Source organism: Macaca thibetana, chromosome 5 (genome assembly GCF_024542745.1).
Source record: "Macaca thibetana thibetana isolate TM-01 chromosome 5, ASM2454274v1, whole genome shotgun sequence".
Classification (NCBI taxonomy): Eukaryota; Metazoa; Chordata; class Mammalia; order Primates; family Cercopithecidae; genus Macaca; species Macaca thibetana.
This window is the reverse complement of record NC_065582.1, coordinates 106,335,068-106,353,936: the sequence shown is the minus strand read 5'-3', so window position 1 is coordinate 106,353,936 and position 18,869 is coordinate 106,335,068. Positions and strand designations below refer to the sequence as shown.

The following is an 18,869-nucleotide window of genomic DNA, read 5'->3' as shown; positions in this document are numbered from 1 at the left end:
ATGATTTCCAGATAGAACTGTATGACTATAATTTATTCATAAAGTAATTTAACCTTCCAAAACATTCTGAACTATATGCTTTGTTTGTAAAATAAGTTTCCTTGAATTTTTAGATAATTAAGCACTTCTACAAAAGCCATTATATTATTTTCACTCCATCATAGAAGATATCCAGAAGAGTAGTAAAGATAAAATAAATATTTAAATTGCTAGGAAAAAGCTGGGTGTAGTGGGCATGCCAATAGTCTAGCTGGGGAGGCTGAGGCAGCAGGATCACTTGAGTCCAGGAGTACAAAGACAGTCTGGATAACATAGCAATACCTGCCTCTCTTTTAAAAAAAAAAAAAAAAAAAAAAATATATATATATATATATATGCATGCTGGGGAAAAATGTGTTTTGCTAGATTTTCTTAGAGTATATATATATTTTTGATAGTTGAAAGTGAGAATAATGTAGCTTAAAAAATTCATTAAAATGAATTTTAAAAGTTAAACTAGCAAATAAAATTCATTTTATCTAATGAATTTGGGCCTTTTTAACCATTTGTCCCTCTTTCCCTCAACTTTTCTTTAACTTAAAGAAATTTCATTTTGTTAAAAGAAAATAATTATCTTTGATTAAATTTGAACATTGGAAATACTAAAAAATATATATATATATATATATACACACACACCACCTTGGTGCTAACTTTTCTTTGTTCAGATATGGTAGAGACAGATGATTTAGAATAAATGAGACAAGTGGCTTCTGAAGGAAAAATTTGTAGGATGTATTATTTAAAAACTAATAGTTCAAATGTAGGCAAAGATAGCCTTTATTTTATTTTATGTATTAATAGTATATATTGTAAAGTGTGGGTATGCCCACAACTGGGGACTAAAATTATAAAGACTGATTGAGGACATATTTGAAATACAAAAGAATTTGTTTAATGCTGACTCTTAAGTAGTTTAAACATTTAATTGTCAAATTTTAAAGCTGCAAAGAATCTTGTCATCTAGTTCGATGCCTTTGTTTTATAGATAGGGAAATGTAGCCCAAATGAAGAAGCTAGTTGGGAGAAAATATTTTAACAGGGAGCTAGTGAATATTTTGTAGGCAAATCACAGGTCAGGAGAGTGGCAAATGTGACAGCTAAGGCTTAGTGCAGGATACCTAGAGTAAGACAGGAATATTTTTGAGCCAGGTATAGAAGTGTGTCTTCTTTATTGAGGCAGATCAAAACCCAGGAGAACTGAAAAGTGAAAATGAAGATTCCTGGCCCAGACAGCTAATCTGTAGAAGTATTGAAATCTAGAGGTCATATCAAGCAAGACACAGTTTCTGAAAAAGAACGATGAGTCACTAGACTTAGAAACTTTTTTTTTTTTTTTTTTTTTAAGGAACTGATTATTTAATGTTTATTGTAATCCTACTATCAATCTGCCTCCTAACTCCAGTCTCAACAGGCTTTAAATCCAAAGGCTTAAATACATTTGCCAACATGTCAAAAAGAACCTTTATTACTTTTTTTGATTGCCACTTATGCTCTCTTGCCAGATGCCTTTGGAGCAGGTGCTTTCTGGGCTGGAGCTTTTTGACCCTTCTGAGCTTTTGGAGCAGGCGCAGCCTTCTGGCCTGTGGCTTTCTGGGCAGGAACCTTCTGGGCTGGAGCCTTTTTACTCGCGGTGGTCATCTTTTTTGCTGTAACTTTAGCAGCAGCAGCAGCACCCTTAGTACCAGGTGCTTTTTTGGGAGAAGCTTTCAGGAGAGCTGCCTTTTGAAGCTTCTTAACTTCATTCTTGATTATTCTGTTCCTCATTTTCTTTGCCTTCATAACTTTAAAACGATCAAAATCTGTCATCTTGGCTTTCCTTTCTCTGGCTTCAATCTTTTTGGCCCATCGTGTGGCTGCCCATTTTGTATTGATGTCTGCCTTCTGCCACGCTTGTCGGACATACTTCTGGCGGGCACTGTGTGGAAACTTGAGGATGAAATCAGTGAGCTGCATGCACTTGAAAGGCATGGCCTGTCTCCTCACTTGAGTGCAATGTCCATCGACCAAAGCCCTGTTCTGATCAATAACATCTACAATTGCGACCAATTTTCCGGCATGAGGTCCAAAGGAGACGTAGGCCACCCGGCCAACCTCCACGAAGCGCCTGAACACCATGTTGGCGGCGTTAGGCGAGAAGACTTAGAAACTTTTAATATCAAATAATTTTTAAATCACCATCTATTTCATACAAATTTGGGGCAAAAGAAAGAGTTGATTGTAATTTAAGAAAATTCAAATTTGGAAAAACTAGCTTTGGTCACCTTGTGTAACTCTGTGTTACCATATTTTGTTTTCATTGGTTTTCCTTTAGTTTCCTATTAAAAGGCCTTTTGGAACAAATTTTGGCCTGTAATTTTGCTAACCTAAGAAGAAATGGACTTTTTAAAAAATTAAGAGATAAAGGACCTTTTATCTGAAGATTACATATTCTGGTAGAGTAAAATGAGAGCAACTCTAGAACTTAGAGAAGATTCGTGTAATTGGGTTGATTAAAAAGGAGAAAGTCTGAAGAAAAATGTTGGGTGAGCTGCAGTCACGTAGGGTGGTAGAAAGGGCAAGTCTTTGGAGTTAAAGACAGTCTTTTATTCAAACAGTGAGTCCACAATCAATTGTGATACAACTTCTCTGGATCATCAGTTTCCTCATCTGTAAAATAGGGATTATAATACTTACCTCATAGAAAAGTTGTTGGGTTTAAAGAGACCCAATGTAGTATGGAACACCTGGTATACAGTTAGTTCTAAATGCATACTAGCCCCTTTTCTCATGAGCGCAGGGGAGCGTGCATGTATGCATGTTTGCTCCTCCAGTGTGTCAGGGGCACTCTATCTATATCACCCTTCTCAGACTTTGGTGATTTTACTTGCTTATTTGTCTTCCTTTTCATAGAGCCGAGGTATTTCATGTATTTGGTAAAGGTCCAGAAATAGAAAAATTCTCAGTGATGGAGCTCTGCATTATCAGATAAAGATCTGTTTTAGTAATGCAAAGTTGCAGTTTTAAAATGTGAATGGATTTTCAAAAAAATTGCGATAGCATATAATTGAAGTTTTAAGAAAAAATTTTGTTTAAATCTTTTAAAAACTTTTTCTTCTCCTTTTACAGGTCATCCTCATAGAATTTTTACCAAAGACACCGATTTTTCGACCAGATTAGCATTTACTTTATTTATAGAGACTTTCCAAGTATGTTGTCTTTCCAATGGTGCCTTGCTTGGTGCTCTCCTGGTGGTGACATAACATTGGTTCTACAGAATCGTGTGGTGTTTTGTTTGTTTGTTTGTTTGTTTTTAAATAACCGCATGTTCTAAGTGTGCATTTTTGTCAATCTTTGCAACAGTTATTTCATATAGATGTTTAATACTTAAGTTATTGTGCTCTTTTCTGTTATGTATTCTGATTTTCAAGGATTACTTTTTTGTATTATCAAAAAAATACATTTGAACTTAGCATAAAAAGTGGCCAGCCTTTTTTATTTTGTCACCAAGGTACACACAGTCCTTTATTTATAAATTCCTTAACAGAGAAAAACACCTTTGTAAGGCTCAAGTTACCTATTCCAGCAAGCACACTTTTTGTATCATTTTTTCTTTCTTTTAAAATTTGATATTGTCATTATTTTAAAATAGTAAGTTTTCTTTAATAACCTTTTGGAACCTAACATATCCTTTCTCATACAATTTCTAATGCTCTGTTTATGGCAGATAATCTGTAACATTATGAAGACCTATCAAAAAGTTTTAAGAGTATTACTGTCTTCAAAGGTAGTAAGACAGGATTAAATGTTTATTAGAATAGACAAATCAGTGAATGGTATGCATGTATCTAGTGGTTACTAGAACTCAGGATCACAAAATATAGTAGCATCACAATCTGTGTATATTTTTGATCAAGATGATAATAATGGCCTTACTTGGGTTACTTTTATTGTTTATCAAATCTTATTTACAAAAGAGTGGAAGTATTCCTTTACACAATTTCTGAGGAAAATATTTCTTCCAATCTATCACAATTATAGAATGGATATATGTTTCTGAAAAGTTTTTGAAAGAAAGTAAAAGTTCTAAAACTAAAAGTAAGCTGGTATTTAATATCCCATTGATATTTAGAACCGATTGTTAATAAGAAATGGAGGATGCATTTAGTACTGTTTTTATCCACTAGTTCACTTTCAGTACAGTTAGGTATACTTGTTTTGATTGAGAGTGTGACACATATGTTAAATCAGATTAGCTTGTTTCTTTTAAATATACATATACACGCATACATATTTTTTTCTCCTTTTTGTTGTGCATATCTCTATGCATTTTTAAACTTTTAAATTTGTGAATGACCTATATGTAAATTTTTGTTTTTATGAACCAGAAATTATACAAGTTTTAATGTGTGTCAAGAACTTGTTCTATACAACTGTGGTATCGAGCAATAATGTCAATAACTTTTGGAATTATATAAACTATGCTTAATAATTTGTATTGAGAATTGGTACCACTATACAATACTTTTTTCCTTGTATTAAATCTTTTAAATACCAGTTTCATTAATTTATATACCTGTATTTTTAAAAGTATTTCTTTGTACTTCTTCAAAGTACTGTAATCCTTTATAAATTTGAATAGTCAAATGCCAGTATCTCATGTCCTATATCCTGTCTTGGATATTAGGAGCTATCTTAAAAACTAGGATTAAAATTTTTTTTTTTTTGGTTTGGGAATTATATGTTTTCCTTGCCCCCCAAGTAACAACTTGAATTTGTGGAACACTTTTCCTGTGAAGAGCTCAAAGTACAAAGAATTCAAATACTTCTTATTTTATTTAACTTGTATCTAGGGTGTGTCCTACCACCTTAAAGTAGTGCAATTAAAAATAATGCCATCTAGAAACTTCGGTATTCCTCTGTGGTTTCAGTGTGAAAAATAATTGTATCTTCATACAATGCTAAATCTGCCTCAGGATTCAGAAAGATCAGAAAAATATAATGACTGTGTAAACTATGCAGCACAGTGTTCCGTGTATAAAATTGTATAAATCCATAGAGCACCATATTGATCAGCTTTATAAGAAGAACTTATCTATTTACATAATTTATTCTCCTATTATTAGTCTACTGTGGATAATAATTTTAAAATTACTACATTCCCTTAAGGATATTTTAATGGTAAGATAATTTTCATAGTCCATGATACTAAGTGTAGAATTTTTAAAAGCTTTTTTGATTTTATTCAGCCATGTGCCATTTACTTAAAGATTTCCTAGAAACATACACTTCCAATGTATATATAGAAAAGAACTGTGAATACTTAATATGTGGTATTATCATAAGCCAGTTATGCCTTGGGCATTTAGATTTTCATGCTTGGATTTTCGTTAGTAGCCTATAGTATAACTCTATCCTTTCTTGAATCATGAATTTAAGTGCCCACATTACTGGATATTAGAGATGCCCATGTTAAGTAAACATCAGTCTAAGGGAATATTTAAAGTGATAATTTTTCTTCAGCTTCTGTTTTCTGACTTAAAGTTTGTGGGACATAAACTAGAGCTTTTTAAACTGGCCAAGAAAAAATATTATTGGCAGAAACTTTGGTATATGGATTCTACATAGGTTGAGTAAATAACTTATGGTCTTTTTAAAATACATTAATGGCATTTTACAATCAGTCACCATTTCTGTATAGAAACATTCTTTTCTCAAAAAATGTACATTATATTTTAATATTTAATATTAATATTAATATATAACTCTGGCTATCTGGGTTAAAATGATACTCCAAAGCTTAATGACTATAGTAAAACTGATGTGATACATTTAGCTTCTAAGGTAGATGTTGGCCCTCCCTTACATGGAGATCACTTTACCTATCTAAAATGATCATCACTCTTTAATGACTAGGTTTCATTTATTTAAAATATAAAAATGTAATTTTACCCTAACATCAACAAAATAAATTCAACAAAGTCTTGAATAATAGTAAACAATGATTTTCTTTTCTTATTAGAAAAACTAGTTTTGTAATTGAGTAATTTTAAATCAGGAAGAATCCAGCTTTCCCCAAGGTTTTGTCTTTAGTGTTGTTTTTTCAGTGTTAGCTTCTGGTTGTTTTTTTATATTAATAGACCCAGGCCAACCATAAAAATCTTTGACAATATGCTGCCCTATCTTTGGATGTAAAAGGACATTAAATAATAATACGTACAGTTGAACGCACAGTTGCATGAGTTCAAACTACTAGTTTTGTGTAACACTATGTACATAGTCAGACTATTTCAACTTTTGTGGTATTTAGCTTCACAATTATAACCTTTAACTGCATGCAGATATTTCACTGTAAATATTTGCTTTGACTTGCTGTTGATCAGTAGTACTAAAAACTACAGTGTGTTAAAAACTGCCTTGGACTGAACTCCAGAATCTAGTCCTGTACCCTCTTTTCTTTTATCCTTTTGGACACCATGGATCCTTTTGCTGTCCTCCTGATGTCCAGAGTCTTTACCTAGGCCTGAACATAGTTCAGAATTGCATTTTTATCTTTCTTCCTCAAAGCTCGCAGTAAGAACAGTAATTCTATTTTTTTTTTTTTTGAGACAGTCTCATTCTGTCGTCCAGGCTGGAGTACAGTGGCACCATCTTGGCTCACTGCAACCTCCACCTCCTGGGTTCAAGCAATTCCCCTGCCTTAGCCTCCTGAGTAGCTGGGATTACAGATGCCTGCCACCACGCCCAGCTAATTTTTTGTATTTTAGTAGAGACGGGGTTTCACTATGTTGCCCAGGCTGGTCTCAAACTCCTGCGTTCAAACAGTCTGCCCATCTTGGCCTCCCAAAATAAGAACAGCAATTCTTTTGCATTCTTAGGTAGGTATTTAAAAGACCAATTAAAGTAAGTCGCATTAAGTGATGAATGGCTGACACCCTCAGTTCTGCTACGGTGGTACTTGCATTTTAAAAAGAGATTTCTTAATTGATGCAGTGGTGCAATTGATGTTTCCTTTTGAAAAGACCCTAATGGTCCACACTTTCTAGGGAGGGAACAATAGGATGGTTGGACATGGGGTTGCTTCTCAAACCTCTGTTTTTGAAAGAAGGTGATTAATAATTAGTTTTTGGGAGGAAAGAATAGGCTAATTTTAAACCAAACTATTAATTATCCCGTAGCTGTTTGTGTATAAATATTTAACCCTTTCTTAAATAAAGTAACTCTTAATTTTTCCTTGATATCATAGTCAACTTTATGTTGTTTTAGGACTATATCTTAAGTTGAGGTTTGAAGAATGTCTTTAAATCTTGAGTTATCTTGTTCTGCACTTCTGTGGAGAGCTTTAGATAATAATTAAGAGAAGCCTAAATATTGATATTATTAATCATAATTCTATCAGTTTCTGTAATATGGAGCATTATCTCCCCCCACCCCAATGGCATATTGAACTAACAGAGGTTGTTTATAATCTTAATAAACAGGATGTTGATCCTGATTTGGAATTCATTTCTGATATTCTACAAGACCATCCAACTACTTGGCCTTTTTGCTTTCATTTTCATTTTCCAAGCAGGAAGATACTATGACTACCTCATGGTGTTATCTTGTGAAGCAATATTTTTCAATAGTTTATATCCCTGTTATTAAGTCCTATATAAAAGTAAGTAGTTAGATGTTTAATAATAATGATTGAATAGGTTTTTCAACTTATTTACAAAGTCAGCACAAACTTGAATTACTGTCAGGTTTTGCATTTAAAATGGAAGAGACTGGGTATTCCCTGTATGTACTTAAAATGCTTTACATGTTTAAAAATCAGGGAAACATTAAATATAGTACTTTGAAAAAAGTTTCTTTCTAATAAGATTTTTTTTAAATGTAGTTATGTCTGAGATACTTAAAATCCTGCCTTTTAAAATATCCCCTCTATTTCATAAACATGGTGCTCTGATATTGAGTTGATTACTTTCTTCTCTTTGTGAAAACCAGTATATTGCTTTCCTAGCTCTTTATCTTAGAAAGTATTTTGATGAACTGACCATACCAGGCATCCTTAATTTTGGCAAATAAGGTGTATATTGCTTTGTTGTTTTTTATTTAAAGAAACACAGTGTCAAGCAGCCTTCAAGAGACATACGTGATGGGTCGGTGTTTCGTCTACTTTACTTTATTGAGACATAACGTACCCTCAGACTGCAGTTTGTGTCCTATTGTGTCTTCTGCTGGTTCTTAATTTAGTATATAACTGGTTCCATTTCTTTTTTTTTGGCATAAATTCTGTATAGATTTAAAATGTTCTAGAAGGAAAGAGTATTTCCTCAAGAAACCTTTTGCTCTAAATTAAAGAACTCCTCTTCCTTTAGTAGCAGCTATTTAATTAGGTAATTACAACAATCTCATTACATGGCCACCAAGTCTATAAATAGGAGCTTGTTTTAACTCAAGTATCAAAGCACTTTTAAATTCTGTATTTTTATGTTTGTTGAGGTTACTAGCATTGTGCCCTCTCAGAAGAGTTAAGTATTGTGAAACTTAGCAGTTGTGGCAGTAGAAGCAAGGCAAACATGATTGGAAGGCAAGATGCTGAAATCTACTGGCTGAGAGAAATAACTGCATTATTATCCTACTCTTTAGTTTACAAGGGTGAACGTTATGCAGTGGTCAGGAATTGCACACAGCTTTTTGCTTTCTTTATACGTTCTTTATATATTAAAATGGAAATATTTTTAAAGAAAAAGAAAAAATATTATTCTAGATAGAATTTTCCTTTATCATCATGTCTTTTGAGAAGATAATGGGAGGCTACCTTGAAACAAATATACTTAGATTTATCTTTTATAATATAAATGTGACCATTAAAAAAATAAAATAAAGGGTTCCAGGAATTTGTTCCTATATCCTTAAATGAACATGGAATAGTTTTCATATAAGATAATCAGAAATTTCTGATGGTGAGCAGTTATGCAGAACTAAGAGCAGGGTCCCTAAAAATATGCTTTTGGATAATTATACAGCATTCAGATAAGTCTAATAACATTAGAAAATGAAGATAACTGGTAAAATATAAAGTTGAATGTGAAAGGTAAGTATTACGTTTTTGCTTTCATTATTAAGATATTAATCCCACTGCCAAATAAGCATAGTTTTTCTTTTTTGGAGACGGAGTCTCACTCTGTCACCCAGGCTGGAGTGCAGTGGCACGATTTTGGCTCACTGCAGCCTCTGCCTCCCAGGTTCAAGCAATTCTCCTGCCTCAGCCTCCCAAGTGTTTGGGATTACAGGCATGAGCCATCACGCCCAGCTAATTTTTGCATTTTTAATAGAGACAGCGTTTGGTCATGTTGGCCAGGCTGGTCTCAAACTCCTGACTTCAGGTATCCCGCCCACCTCAGCCTCCCAAACTGCTGGGATTACAGGTGTGAGCCACCACACCCCGCCTATTTTTCTTAAAATGAGATTGTTTTGTTAGATAAAAACTTGTTGGCCTGCATAATTACGAAGAAATACATAATGGGTTATATTTAAGGTGACTCAGTTTTTGGTCCTGTGTTGGTTGTAGTATATTTAGTCTTGTAAAATTAACTCTTCATTGATTGTATTGATTGTTCTTTTTTTAGTAAACAAATGGAGACTAATTTGAGTTAGGGATTTTTTTTTTTTTCCATGTTTGGCTTGCTTTGGCTAGTTTTGTTGCTTTTAAGTGAGTCTACTACAACATGTCATTTCAACACACGATTCCATATTCAAAAATAAAATATGGGCTAATTCACATCATTTTGTCTTTAAAGAATATGATATATTAAATAAGATCTTAAGCTGGTGTATTTGGAATTGGAAAAGGGAATCTGGAACTTAGATCAAATCACTTTAAAGGAAATTGGCCAAACTAATAATGTCTGTTAAAATGACCATATGAATGAATGAGTACATGCACACACACCTGCTTCTGTAGATATGACCTGTACAATGTGTGGGGAAAAGCTAATTAAATTGACGTCATTACAATATCAGTTTAGAAACTGTGTACAATGAATTTAAAGGTTTATATTATGCGTTCATGAACTTGAATCATAGTTGGAAGAAAAAAATAGGGCAAAAATGTAGCTTATATAATATTACCTTTTTTTCCCCACAATGGTGTTTTAGTTATCTCAAGTTTAAAATTAATGCAGCTTGTAAATAGGATTCTCAATTATCCTGTTTCAGTTTTTAAGCTTTCAGTGGGAGGCGGAAATAATTCCAGTTGCCACTTCTGTAAATAGACGTTCAGCACTATTTAAAATAGCTTATCTGTGGCATTGTATCAAGTGACTATTTGTAATACAAATTTTTCATTTTACTCAATTGACCCAGATTCTAGTATAAACCTTTACTAACATAGATCCATATATGGAAATAGACACATACACACACAGAATCAAAGATGAAGTAACTGTGACTCAGTACACTAAGACATCTCTTTGCAGTAGACGGTAAAGATAACTCCATCACCTGGATTGTTTTAGTTAAAACACAGAATGACAGTTGATTCTACATGAAACATAAAAACTAAAGGGAAATTTTGTTTGTGAATTATTTTTGTTTCCTTGAGTCATCATTCTATAGTTTTTAAAGAAAACTTATTTTCTGAATTTTTATTCTTTTATTCACATTTTTCATCCTGACCAGAAAAAACGTGAGCATTCTCAGAAGTGAATTGTTTCTTTTTTCACAAATAGAGATCTATGCAAAAATGCCATTACCGCTTGCACTAGTTACTATCTTAGAATCCATCGCAGAAAGCCTAAAAGATAGCCCAACCTTTTGTACCCACAGTCTTAGATATTCTTAGATAGCCATTCAATTTTCTTTCCATTGTGTATGAGATGAATATTTCTTGAGACTTTTTTGTTTGCTCTACTAAAGAAATCAACCAAGGGAAAAAAAATCCAAAAAACAAAACAAACAAAAAACACCCTGTAACTCATGTGAAGCATGCAGGGTGTTGTAATTTCAGTTTGCAAAGCGGTGTGATACAATGTTGCTGAGCCAAAAGCACACGATAGATTTAATGTAGCCAATTGTGTACTTTTGAAAAAAAGAGTAACTGTTCCCTGTGAGTTAATTTTGGATTTTTTCAAAATCTCTCTTTTAGGCTTTGTGCTGGATTCTTCCAGACAAATGCGTATTCCATGTGGGCCACTGTTCTGCTAAATGCTCTCAGTTCTCCTTTTGCAATCAAGATTATGTTGCTAAGGAGATTTTGCTTTTATTGCTGCCATTGATTTGTGTTAATACGTTTTGAATACCTCTCGGTATTCTTTCGTAGACAAGGCCAAAAGAAAAACTTCCCCGAGTTTCCCAATTTACATTACAAATGGAGCGGTGGTGTAATGAAGCCAATATAAAGTGGGCAGTTGAAAGGAAACTAAAGAAGGGCACTCAAGTGAGAAATGAAGAAATGTGCCGAGTGCAGTCTGTGGGCTGCCCTTGGTCCAGCTGCAGGAACTGGCTCTGGCCAGAGGTAGAGTGAGTGAGCACCTCCCTCTGCAAAGACCACCCACTTTTGGAGTGTAGACTGGCACACCAAAGATTACCTCATTGATTAATATAGGGCTTAAAAGTGAAAAATTTCTGAGGTGGCAAAATCACTTCTAAATCTCTTATTTGAGTCCTTCCTAGAGCATGACTGAGGCCACACTTCCCATGCCTTATGACCTGAGGTTGTCTTGTAAAGGATAACCTATGGATGGACCTGTTCTTTTGGTTCTGAGGACTAGTGTATTCAAATGTTGGAATGCATTCCTAGGTGAGGAGGATATTAACTAGATTAAATTGGTTTTAGTTATATGCTTCTTACTTTGTATCACATTTTAGACTACAAAAACTCTCCCTACCAGAAAAACTCTCAAGTATTCCGTCTGTGAGTGGAAAGAGACCAACTAGATGTGTCTTTAACCAGTGAAGTGGTTTGCTCAGGTTGCAGTGCATGAAGGTGCTAAAGAATACCATAGTAGCACAGTCATACCCTTCAGTGGCTCACATTGTTCAAACAGCATGATATTAACATTTTTTTAAAAATCAGAGCACAAATGCTTCATGCATATAACTTCAAGAGTTTTAGATATTTTAAATTAGAAATGCCAAAAATATAAAAAGCATGAAGAAAAATTTCTGTAGAAGTTAGGAAACTAAAAATCGATCATAAGGGAAGCATCTCAGGTTTTTATTGCAGTATATGCAGATGAAAAATGACTTTCTATTTACACAATTTGTTAGTTATTTCAGCAAAATAGAAACCTGTCAGTCTAATGTTGGATGATCTGATAGTCTCTGCAAGAAATAATTGCAGAGACTTTCCGCAATCACTGGGAAATATGAAATCTATAAAAACATCTGAAAAAGGGCAAGACTGGGCCACTGCCTAGGGGGATAGCCCTGTTCTTTCTGTGGAACGGGGTGGGGGGGGGAACCTCTGAAAAGGAAATTCTTAATTCCTGTATTTACAGTGTCTTTTTCAGTAGATTTTTCCTGCAAAAAGTGCTTTCAATTACTTTGCTTTAATGGATAAAATATCAATTTCCAGACCAAATGTGGTAACTGTTTTTGGTCTTATATCTTGATTTACGTATACTTACCAGGTTTTCTCTCCCTGTGATATTTTTAAAGCTTTTAAAATTAACTTCAGCTTAAAGACAAAAGTTGGAAAATATAAGTATGAATTTCTGTTTCAGCCTTGTAGTTCTGACTGTATTTGTCAATGGTTTCTATATTAATGATGCCATTGTTCCGTTGTGTAATCCTAAAGTTAAGAATTCTACGAATGAGAAAAACAGCTATGAATTATAAGTGAAAGATAGTGAGAAAAAACACACATATTTCTGTACTAAATATTGAGAGCTTTGTATTTTTTCAAGTTGGAATTAATATATTGAGAACTGACTTTAAATTTTAAAACTCTTATGCTGAGAAAGCCTGACAGGTAGGTAAACCAGTTTGTGTACATAAAATGTTAGCAATATATTATTCTGCACATCAAGCATGTTACAAAAACTCTCACTAAATTATTCTCTGAAGATATATAAATTTTACTAGAGGTATTCTAGATTTATTAGTTCTGCAAAGCCAGCTTTTTAGGATCTTCTGTTTGTAACATATCTGCTGGGTGGTAATTTCTGCCATGATCATCTGACCAGTGTTTCTTCTATATATATTTTAGAGCAAAGATGAAGTAGGTCTTCTATAAACAAATGCATTACATGTTTTAAATCTATCAAAACTGTCAACAGGTGTGTCAAGAAAGAGAGCTCTGAAGAAAGAGTGGGAGAGGAGGAGGGAGAGGCATTTTTTGTTTGTTTCCCAAATTCTGTTAGCATTGGGTCTTGCTTCTAAGCTATAGGCCACATCCATTTAAAAGAAAGTGGAGTCTCAGAGCTGGAAGAAACCTCAGAGGTATCTAGTGGGGATATGCACTAAAATCAGCTGGGAAGTTTTTATTTACTTATTTATTTGACAGAGTCTTGCTCTGTTGCCCAGGTTATAGTGCAGTGGTGTGATTAAGACTCACTGCAGCCTCCATATCCCAGTCTCAAGCAATTGTCCCACCTCAGCCTCCCCTGTAGCTGGGACTACGGATGAGCACACCATGCCTAGCTAATTTTTAAAGATTTTTTTAAGAGAGTCTCACTATGTTGCCCAGGCTGGTCTTGAACTCCTGGGCTTAAGCGAACGTCCTGCCTTGGCCTCTCAAAGTGTTTGGATTACCTGCATGAGTCCTTTGCTTGCCCTTTAAACAAATTGTAACATACTATTCAAGTATCTAGGTTTTACCAGGGTGAGCTCCTTTGCTTTATCTTCCTCTTCAATTAAAACCATTCTCCAGTTGATTTTGAATGATTTAATGAATGTCATTTTGATCTTGATACAAACGCATTCCAAAACTATAATTTTGATGAGTAAATTAGAACTTTAATATGGACTTACTAAAAAGTAGGGGTTTTTTGTTTTTGAGACGATGTCTCAGTTTGTCACCCAGGCTGGAGTGAAGTGGTGCAATCTTGGCTCACCACAACCTCTGCCTCCTGGCTTCAAGCGATTCTCCTGCCTCAGCCTCCCGAGTAAGTGGGATTACAGGCACCTGCCACCATGCCTGGCTAATTTTTGTATTTTTAGTAGAGATGGGGTTTCACCATGTTGCCCAGGCTGTTCTCGAACTCCTGACCTCAGGTGATCCACCCGCCTCAGCTTCCCAAAGTGCTGAGATCACAGGCATGAGCCACTGTGCCCAGCCCAGTAGTTTGGTTTTTAAAATACACTTGGCACTACCCTCCACATTAGAATTGGGAGGAAGGAAAGGAGACCATGTATATTTTGAATATTTTTATCAATTATAAGACATCTTTCAGCTGGGAGTGGTGGCTCACACCTGTAATCCTAGCACTTTGGGAGGCTGAGGTGTCAGGATTGCTTGAGCCCAGGAGTTCAAGACCAGCCTGGGCAACATAGCAAGAACCTGTCTCTATTCTTACTTAAAAAATTTTTTTTAAAAAGCTATCTTCCCTTCCCTCTCTAACCTAATTTTATAATGACAATAAGGCTTACGAAGTTTATCACTTATCTTAAATCGCAGGTTGTTAGTGATTTTTAAAAATCCTAAACGTGATCATTTAGAATCCTTGTAAGAAAGCATGACCACAACCGGTTCTCTGTAACTGAGAGAGCATTGCCTATGCTTGGGGCACTGAAAGGTAAATTGTTGGATTCCAGCCACTCAGAAATTGTTTATCTGTCTCTGTAAGTGGTTAAGTTTTAGTTCTATCTACTGCCCAATCTGAGAACTGTGACTTAGACATTTAATTATTTATTGCTTGTCCGTGTGAAAACATTTAGAATGGCTGGCAGCCTACCAGACCCGGAGTTAAACATTCGACAGCTTGACTAGACTGCCGGTAGCCAACTTCACATCAGATTAAACACATTCTCTTCATGATGAATAGCTTGGAACCTAAAAACTTAACTTCATTACAAAAAGTGCAAGGGGTGGGTTGTTTTCTGAATTAAAATTATTTTATGTTTTACTGCCACCATCCAATTGTGGTTGTCAAATGTATTTTCTTTGGTGCTGGTGGGATGGAGGGGAAAGGGACAATGAGGGACTTTTGGGACTAATAAAATTTAAAAAAGGACTCCTACAAGGTTGGACACAATGCCGCCCAGGGATGAACATTCATGAATTTTGCACTGAAAAAATTTACATTTCATTAACATTTTAAATTACAAAGGCAGGTCTACAAATACCGATGTGTGTGTGCACACGCGCACGCACTCATTGCATTTTCCAAGCAAAAAAGTGAATAATGTGCTAACCATATCCTTTGTTATTTTTGATTTTTCTTTTTATTTTAAAACGTAAGCTGTGATGTGTAGTGACATTAATTTTAGTAAAACCTACTGCATCCAGAATTGGTGGGTTCTTGGTCTCACTGACTTCAAGAATGAAGCCACGGACCCTCGCGGTGAGTGTTACAGTTCTTAAAGATGGTGTGGCCGGAGTTTGTTCCTTCAGATGTTCAGATGTGTCAGGAGTTTTTTCCTTCTAGTGGGTTCGTGGTCTCGCTGGCTTCAGGAGTGAAGCTGCAGACCTTTGCCGTGAGTGTTACAGCTCTTAAAGGCAGCACATCTGGAGTTGTTCATCCCTCCTGGTGGGTTCATGGTCTCATTGGCTTCAGGAGTGAAGCTGCAGACCTTTGCGGTGAGTATTACAGCTCATAAAGGCAGTGGTAGACCCAAAGAGTGATCTGCAGCAAGATTTATTGTGAAGAGCAAAAGAACAAACCTTCCATGCCGTGGAAGGGGACCCAACAGGGCTGCTGCTGCTGGCTTGGGCAGCCTGCTTTTATTTCCTTATCCCAGCCCACCCACATCCTGCTGATTGGTCCATTTTACAGAGAGCTGATTGGTCCGTTTTGACAGGGTGCTGATTGGTGCATTTACAAACCTTGAGCTAGACAGAGTGCTGATTGGTTCATTTACAATCCTTTAGCTAGACACTCCAAGTCCCCATAGATTAGCTAGACACAGAGCACTGGTTGCTTTACAAACCTTAAGCTAGGCACAGGTTGCTGATTGGTGCATTTACAATCCTTTAGCTAGACACAAAAGTTCTCCAAGTCCCCACTAGATTAGCTAGACACAGAGCACTGATTGGTGCATTTACAAACCTTGAACTAGACATGCAGTGCTAATTGGTGCATTTACAATCCTTTAGCTAGATACAAAAGTTCCGCAAGTCCCCACTAGATTAGCTAGACACAGAACACCAATTGGTGCATTTACAAACGTTGTTGCTTTACAAACCTTGAGCTAGACACAGAGTGCCGATTGGTGCTTTTACAGTCCTTTAGCTAGACATAAAAGTTCTCCAAGCCCCCAACCGACTCAGGAGCCCAGCTGGCTTTCCCTAGTGGATCCTGTGCTTGGCCACAGGCAGAGCTGCCTGCCAGTCCCCTGCAGTGTGCCCACACTCCTCAGCCCTTGGGCGGTAGATAGGACTGGGGAGCAGGCGGCTGCCCCCGTCAGGGAGGCTAGGGCCATGCGGGCACCCACGGTGGAGGGGGAGGGGACTCGGGCATGGTGGGCTGCAGGTCCCAGCCCTGACGGCAGGGAGGTGGCCGAGGCCCAGCGAGAATTCAGCGTGGCACAGGCGGGCTGGCAGTGCTGGGGGATCCGGGCACCCTCTGTAGCTGCTGGCCCGGGTGCTAAACCCCTCACTGCCTGGGGCCTGCGGCGCTGGCAGGCACTCTGAGTGTGGGGCCCACCAAGCCCACGCCCACCCGGAATTCACGCAGCTCTGGTTCTCGCCCGTGCCTCTCCCTCCAAACCTCCCTGCAAGCAGAGGGAGCCAGCTCCAGCCTTGGCCAGCCCAGAGAGGGGGTCCCACAGTGCAACAGCAGGCTGAAGGGCTCCTCAAGCACAGCCAGAGTGGACGCTGAGGCCCAGGAGGTGCCAAGAACCAGCGAGGGCTGCTAGCATGTTGTTAACTCTCACTACTTTACATTCTCTATAGATATATGCACATAAAGTCTACATAATGTTTTCTTCTGTAATAATTGCTTTGGGATAATGAAGGGTACTTCAAGCATCATTCCTCAGCTGTGTAGTAAACCAGCTCTACAGAGACTTGCCTTTCTAGTTCTGCAGCTACATGGGTAGAAATTAATCTAACTGAAAATGAATTGGCAATGTAAAAATATAATATTTTATGATTAATATTAGCTAGAAATTGACTGAATTATTCAGCTTCAGGTTGCCATTCTTTGAAACAAGTTATATTTTGGGAAGTTCTGTGAAGTTAGAAAAAGTTTGAAAGTGTGGTGCGGGAAATAGTGGCTGACTAGTGTAATGAATTGAAGTGTTGGAATCAAGAACTCTATGCCCAAGGGACCTGGCTGTCCAGCAGGCTGTCAGTTGAGGGTAAATGACAAGCAGGTGCCTGAGAAATGACAGGAAAGGCCCTACTTTTGGTCATTGGCGTCAGTAATAATAACATTATGGCTTTAGACCATGATTGAGGAATATATTTTCTGCAAGCACAATTGTGTATCATATAAATTGCAAGTGTGTTAACTACTAGCAGAAAACTACAGTATCTAAAATTGTTTTTGCTGACTGAATGCCCTTTGACCAGAATCTCTCATTTAAGAGCTTCTTGTTGTGCAGTTTGAAAATTTAGCAACTTAAAAACAAAACTTTAGATATATTTTTGATAAAACTATAAAATATACTTTAAAAATCACAAAGTCTTAAACACTTTTTTTCCATTAATTTTCCTTCTTCTTTTTCTTTTATTTTTTATTTTTAAAAATTTTTTATTATACTTTAAGTTCTAGGGTACATGTGCGTAACGTGCAGGTTTGTTACATATGTATACTTGTGCCATGTTGCTGTGCTGCACCCATCAACTCGTCAGCACCCATCAACTCGTCATTTACATCAGGTATAACTCCCAATGCAATCCCTTCCCCCTCCCCCCTCCCCGTGATAGGCCCCAATGTGTGATGTTCCCCTTCCCGAGTCCAAGTGATCTCATTGTTCAGTTGCCACCTATGAGTGAGAACATGCGATGTTTGGTTTTCTGTTCTTGCGACAGTTTGCTGAGAATGATGGTTTCCAGCTGCATCCATGTCCCTACAAAGGACACAAACTCATCCTTTTTGATGGCTGCATAGTATTCCATGGTGTATATGTGCCACATTTTCTTAATCCAGTCTGTCACTGATGGACATTTGGGTTGATTCCAAGTCTTTGCTATTGTGAATAGTGCTGCAATAAACATACGTGTGCATGTGTCTTTATAGCAGCATGATTTATAATCCTTTGGGTATATACCCAGTAATGGGATGGCTGGGTCATATGGTACTTCTAGTTCTAGATCCTTGAGGAATTGCCATACTGTTTTCCATAATGGTTGAACTAGTTTACAATCCCACCAACAGTGTAAAAATGTTCCTATTTCTCCACATCCTCTCCAGCACCTGTTGTTTCCTGACTTTTTAATTATTGCCATTCTAACTGGTGTGAGATGATATCTCATTGTGGTTTTGATTTGCATTTCTCTGATGGCCAGTGATGATGAGCATTTTTTCATGTGTTTGTTGGCTGTATGAATGTCCTCTTTTGAGAAATGTCTATTCATATCCTTTGCCCACTTTTTGATGGGGTTGTTTGTTTTTTTCTTGTAAATTTGTTTGAGTTCTTTGTAGATTCTGGATATTAGCCCTTTGTCAGATGAGTAGATTGCAAAAATTTTCTCCCATTCTGTAGGTTGCCTGTTCACTCTGATGGTAGTTTCTTTTGCTGTGCAGAAACTCTTT

General features: G+C 36.5%; 2 protein-coding genes across 7 annotated transcripts in view; one reads left to right on the top strand and one right to left on the bottom strand.

Moving 5' to 3' along the window:
- CHIC2 (cysteine rich hydrophobic domain 2) overlaps window positions 1-4,925 on the top strand; it is a 55,659-nt gene extending 50,734 nt beyond the window's left edge. The window contains exon 6 of the mRNA XM_050790639.1: window positions 3,148-4,925. Within this exon, the coding sequence (XP_050646596.1) occupies window positions 3,148-3,198 (51 nt within the window). The 3' untranslated portion in view covers window positions 3,199-4,925. The remainder of the gene's footprint in view (window positions 1-3,147) is intronic.
- LOC126954756 (60S ribosomal protein L14-like) overlaps window positions 1,392-18,869 on the bottom strand; it is a 1,186,913-nt gene continuing 1,169,435 nt past the window's right edge. For all 6 annotated transcript variants that reach the window (XM_050790631.1, XM_050790629.1, XM_050790632.1 and 3 more), the window contains exon 2: window positions 1,392-2,180. In XM_050790631.1, the coding sequence (XP_050646588.1) occupies window positions 1,528-2,157 (630 nt within the window). In that variant the 5' untranslated portion in view covers window positions 2,158-2,180 and the 3' untranslated portion in view covers window positions 1,392-1,527. The remainder of the gene's footprint in view (window positions 2,181-18,869) is intronic.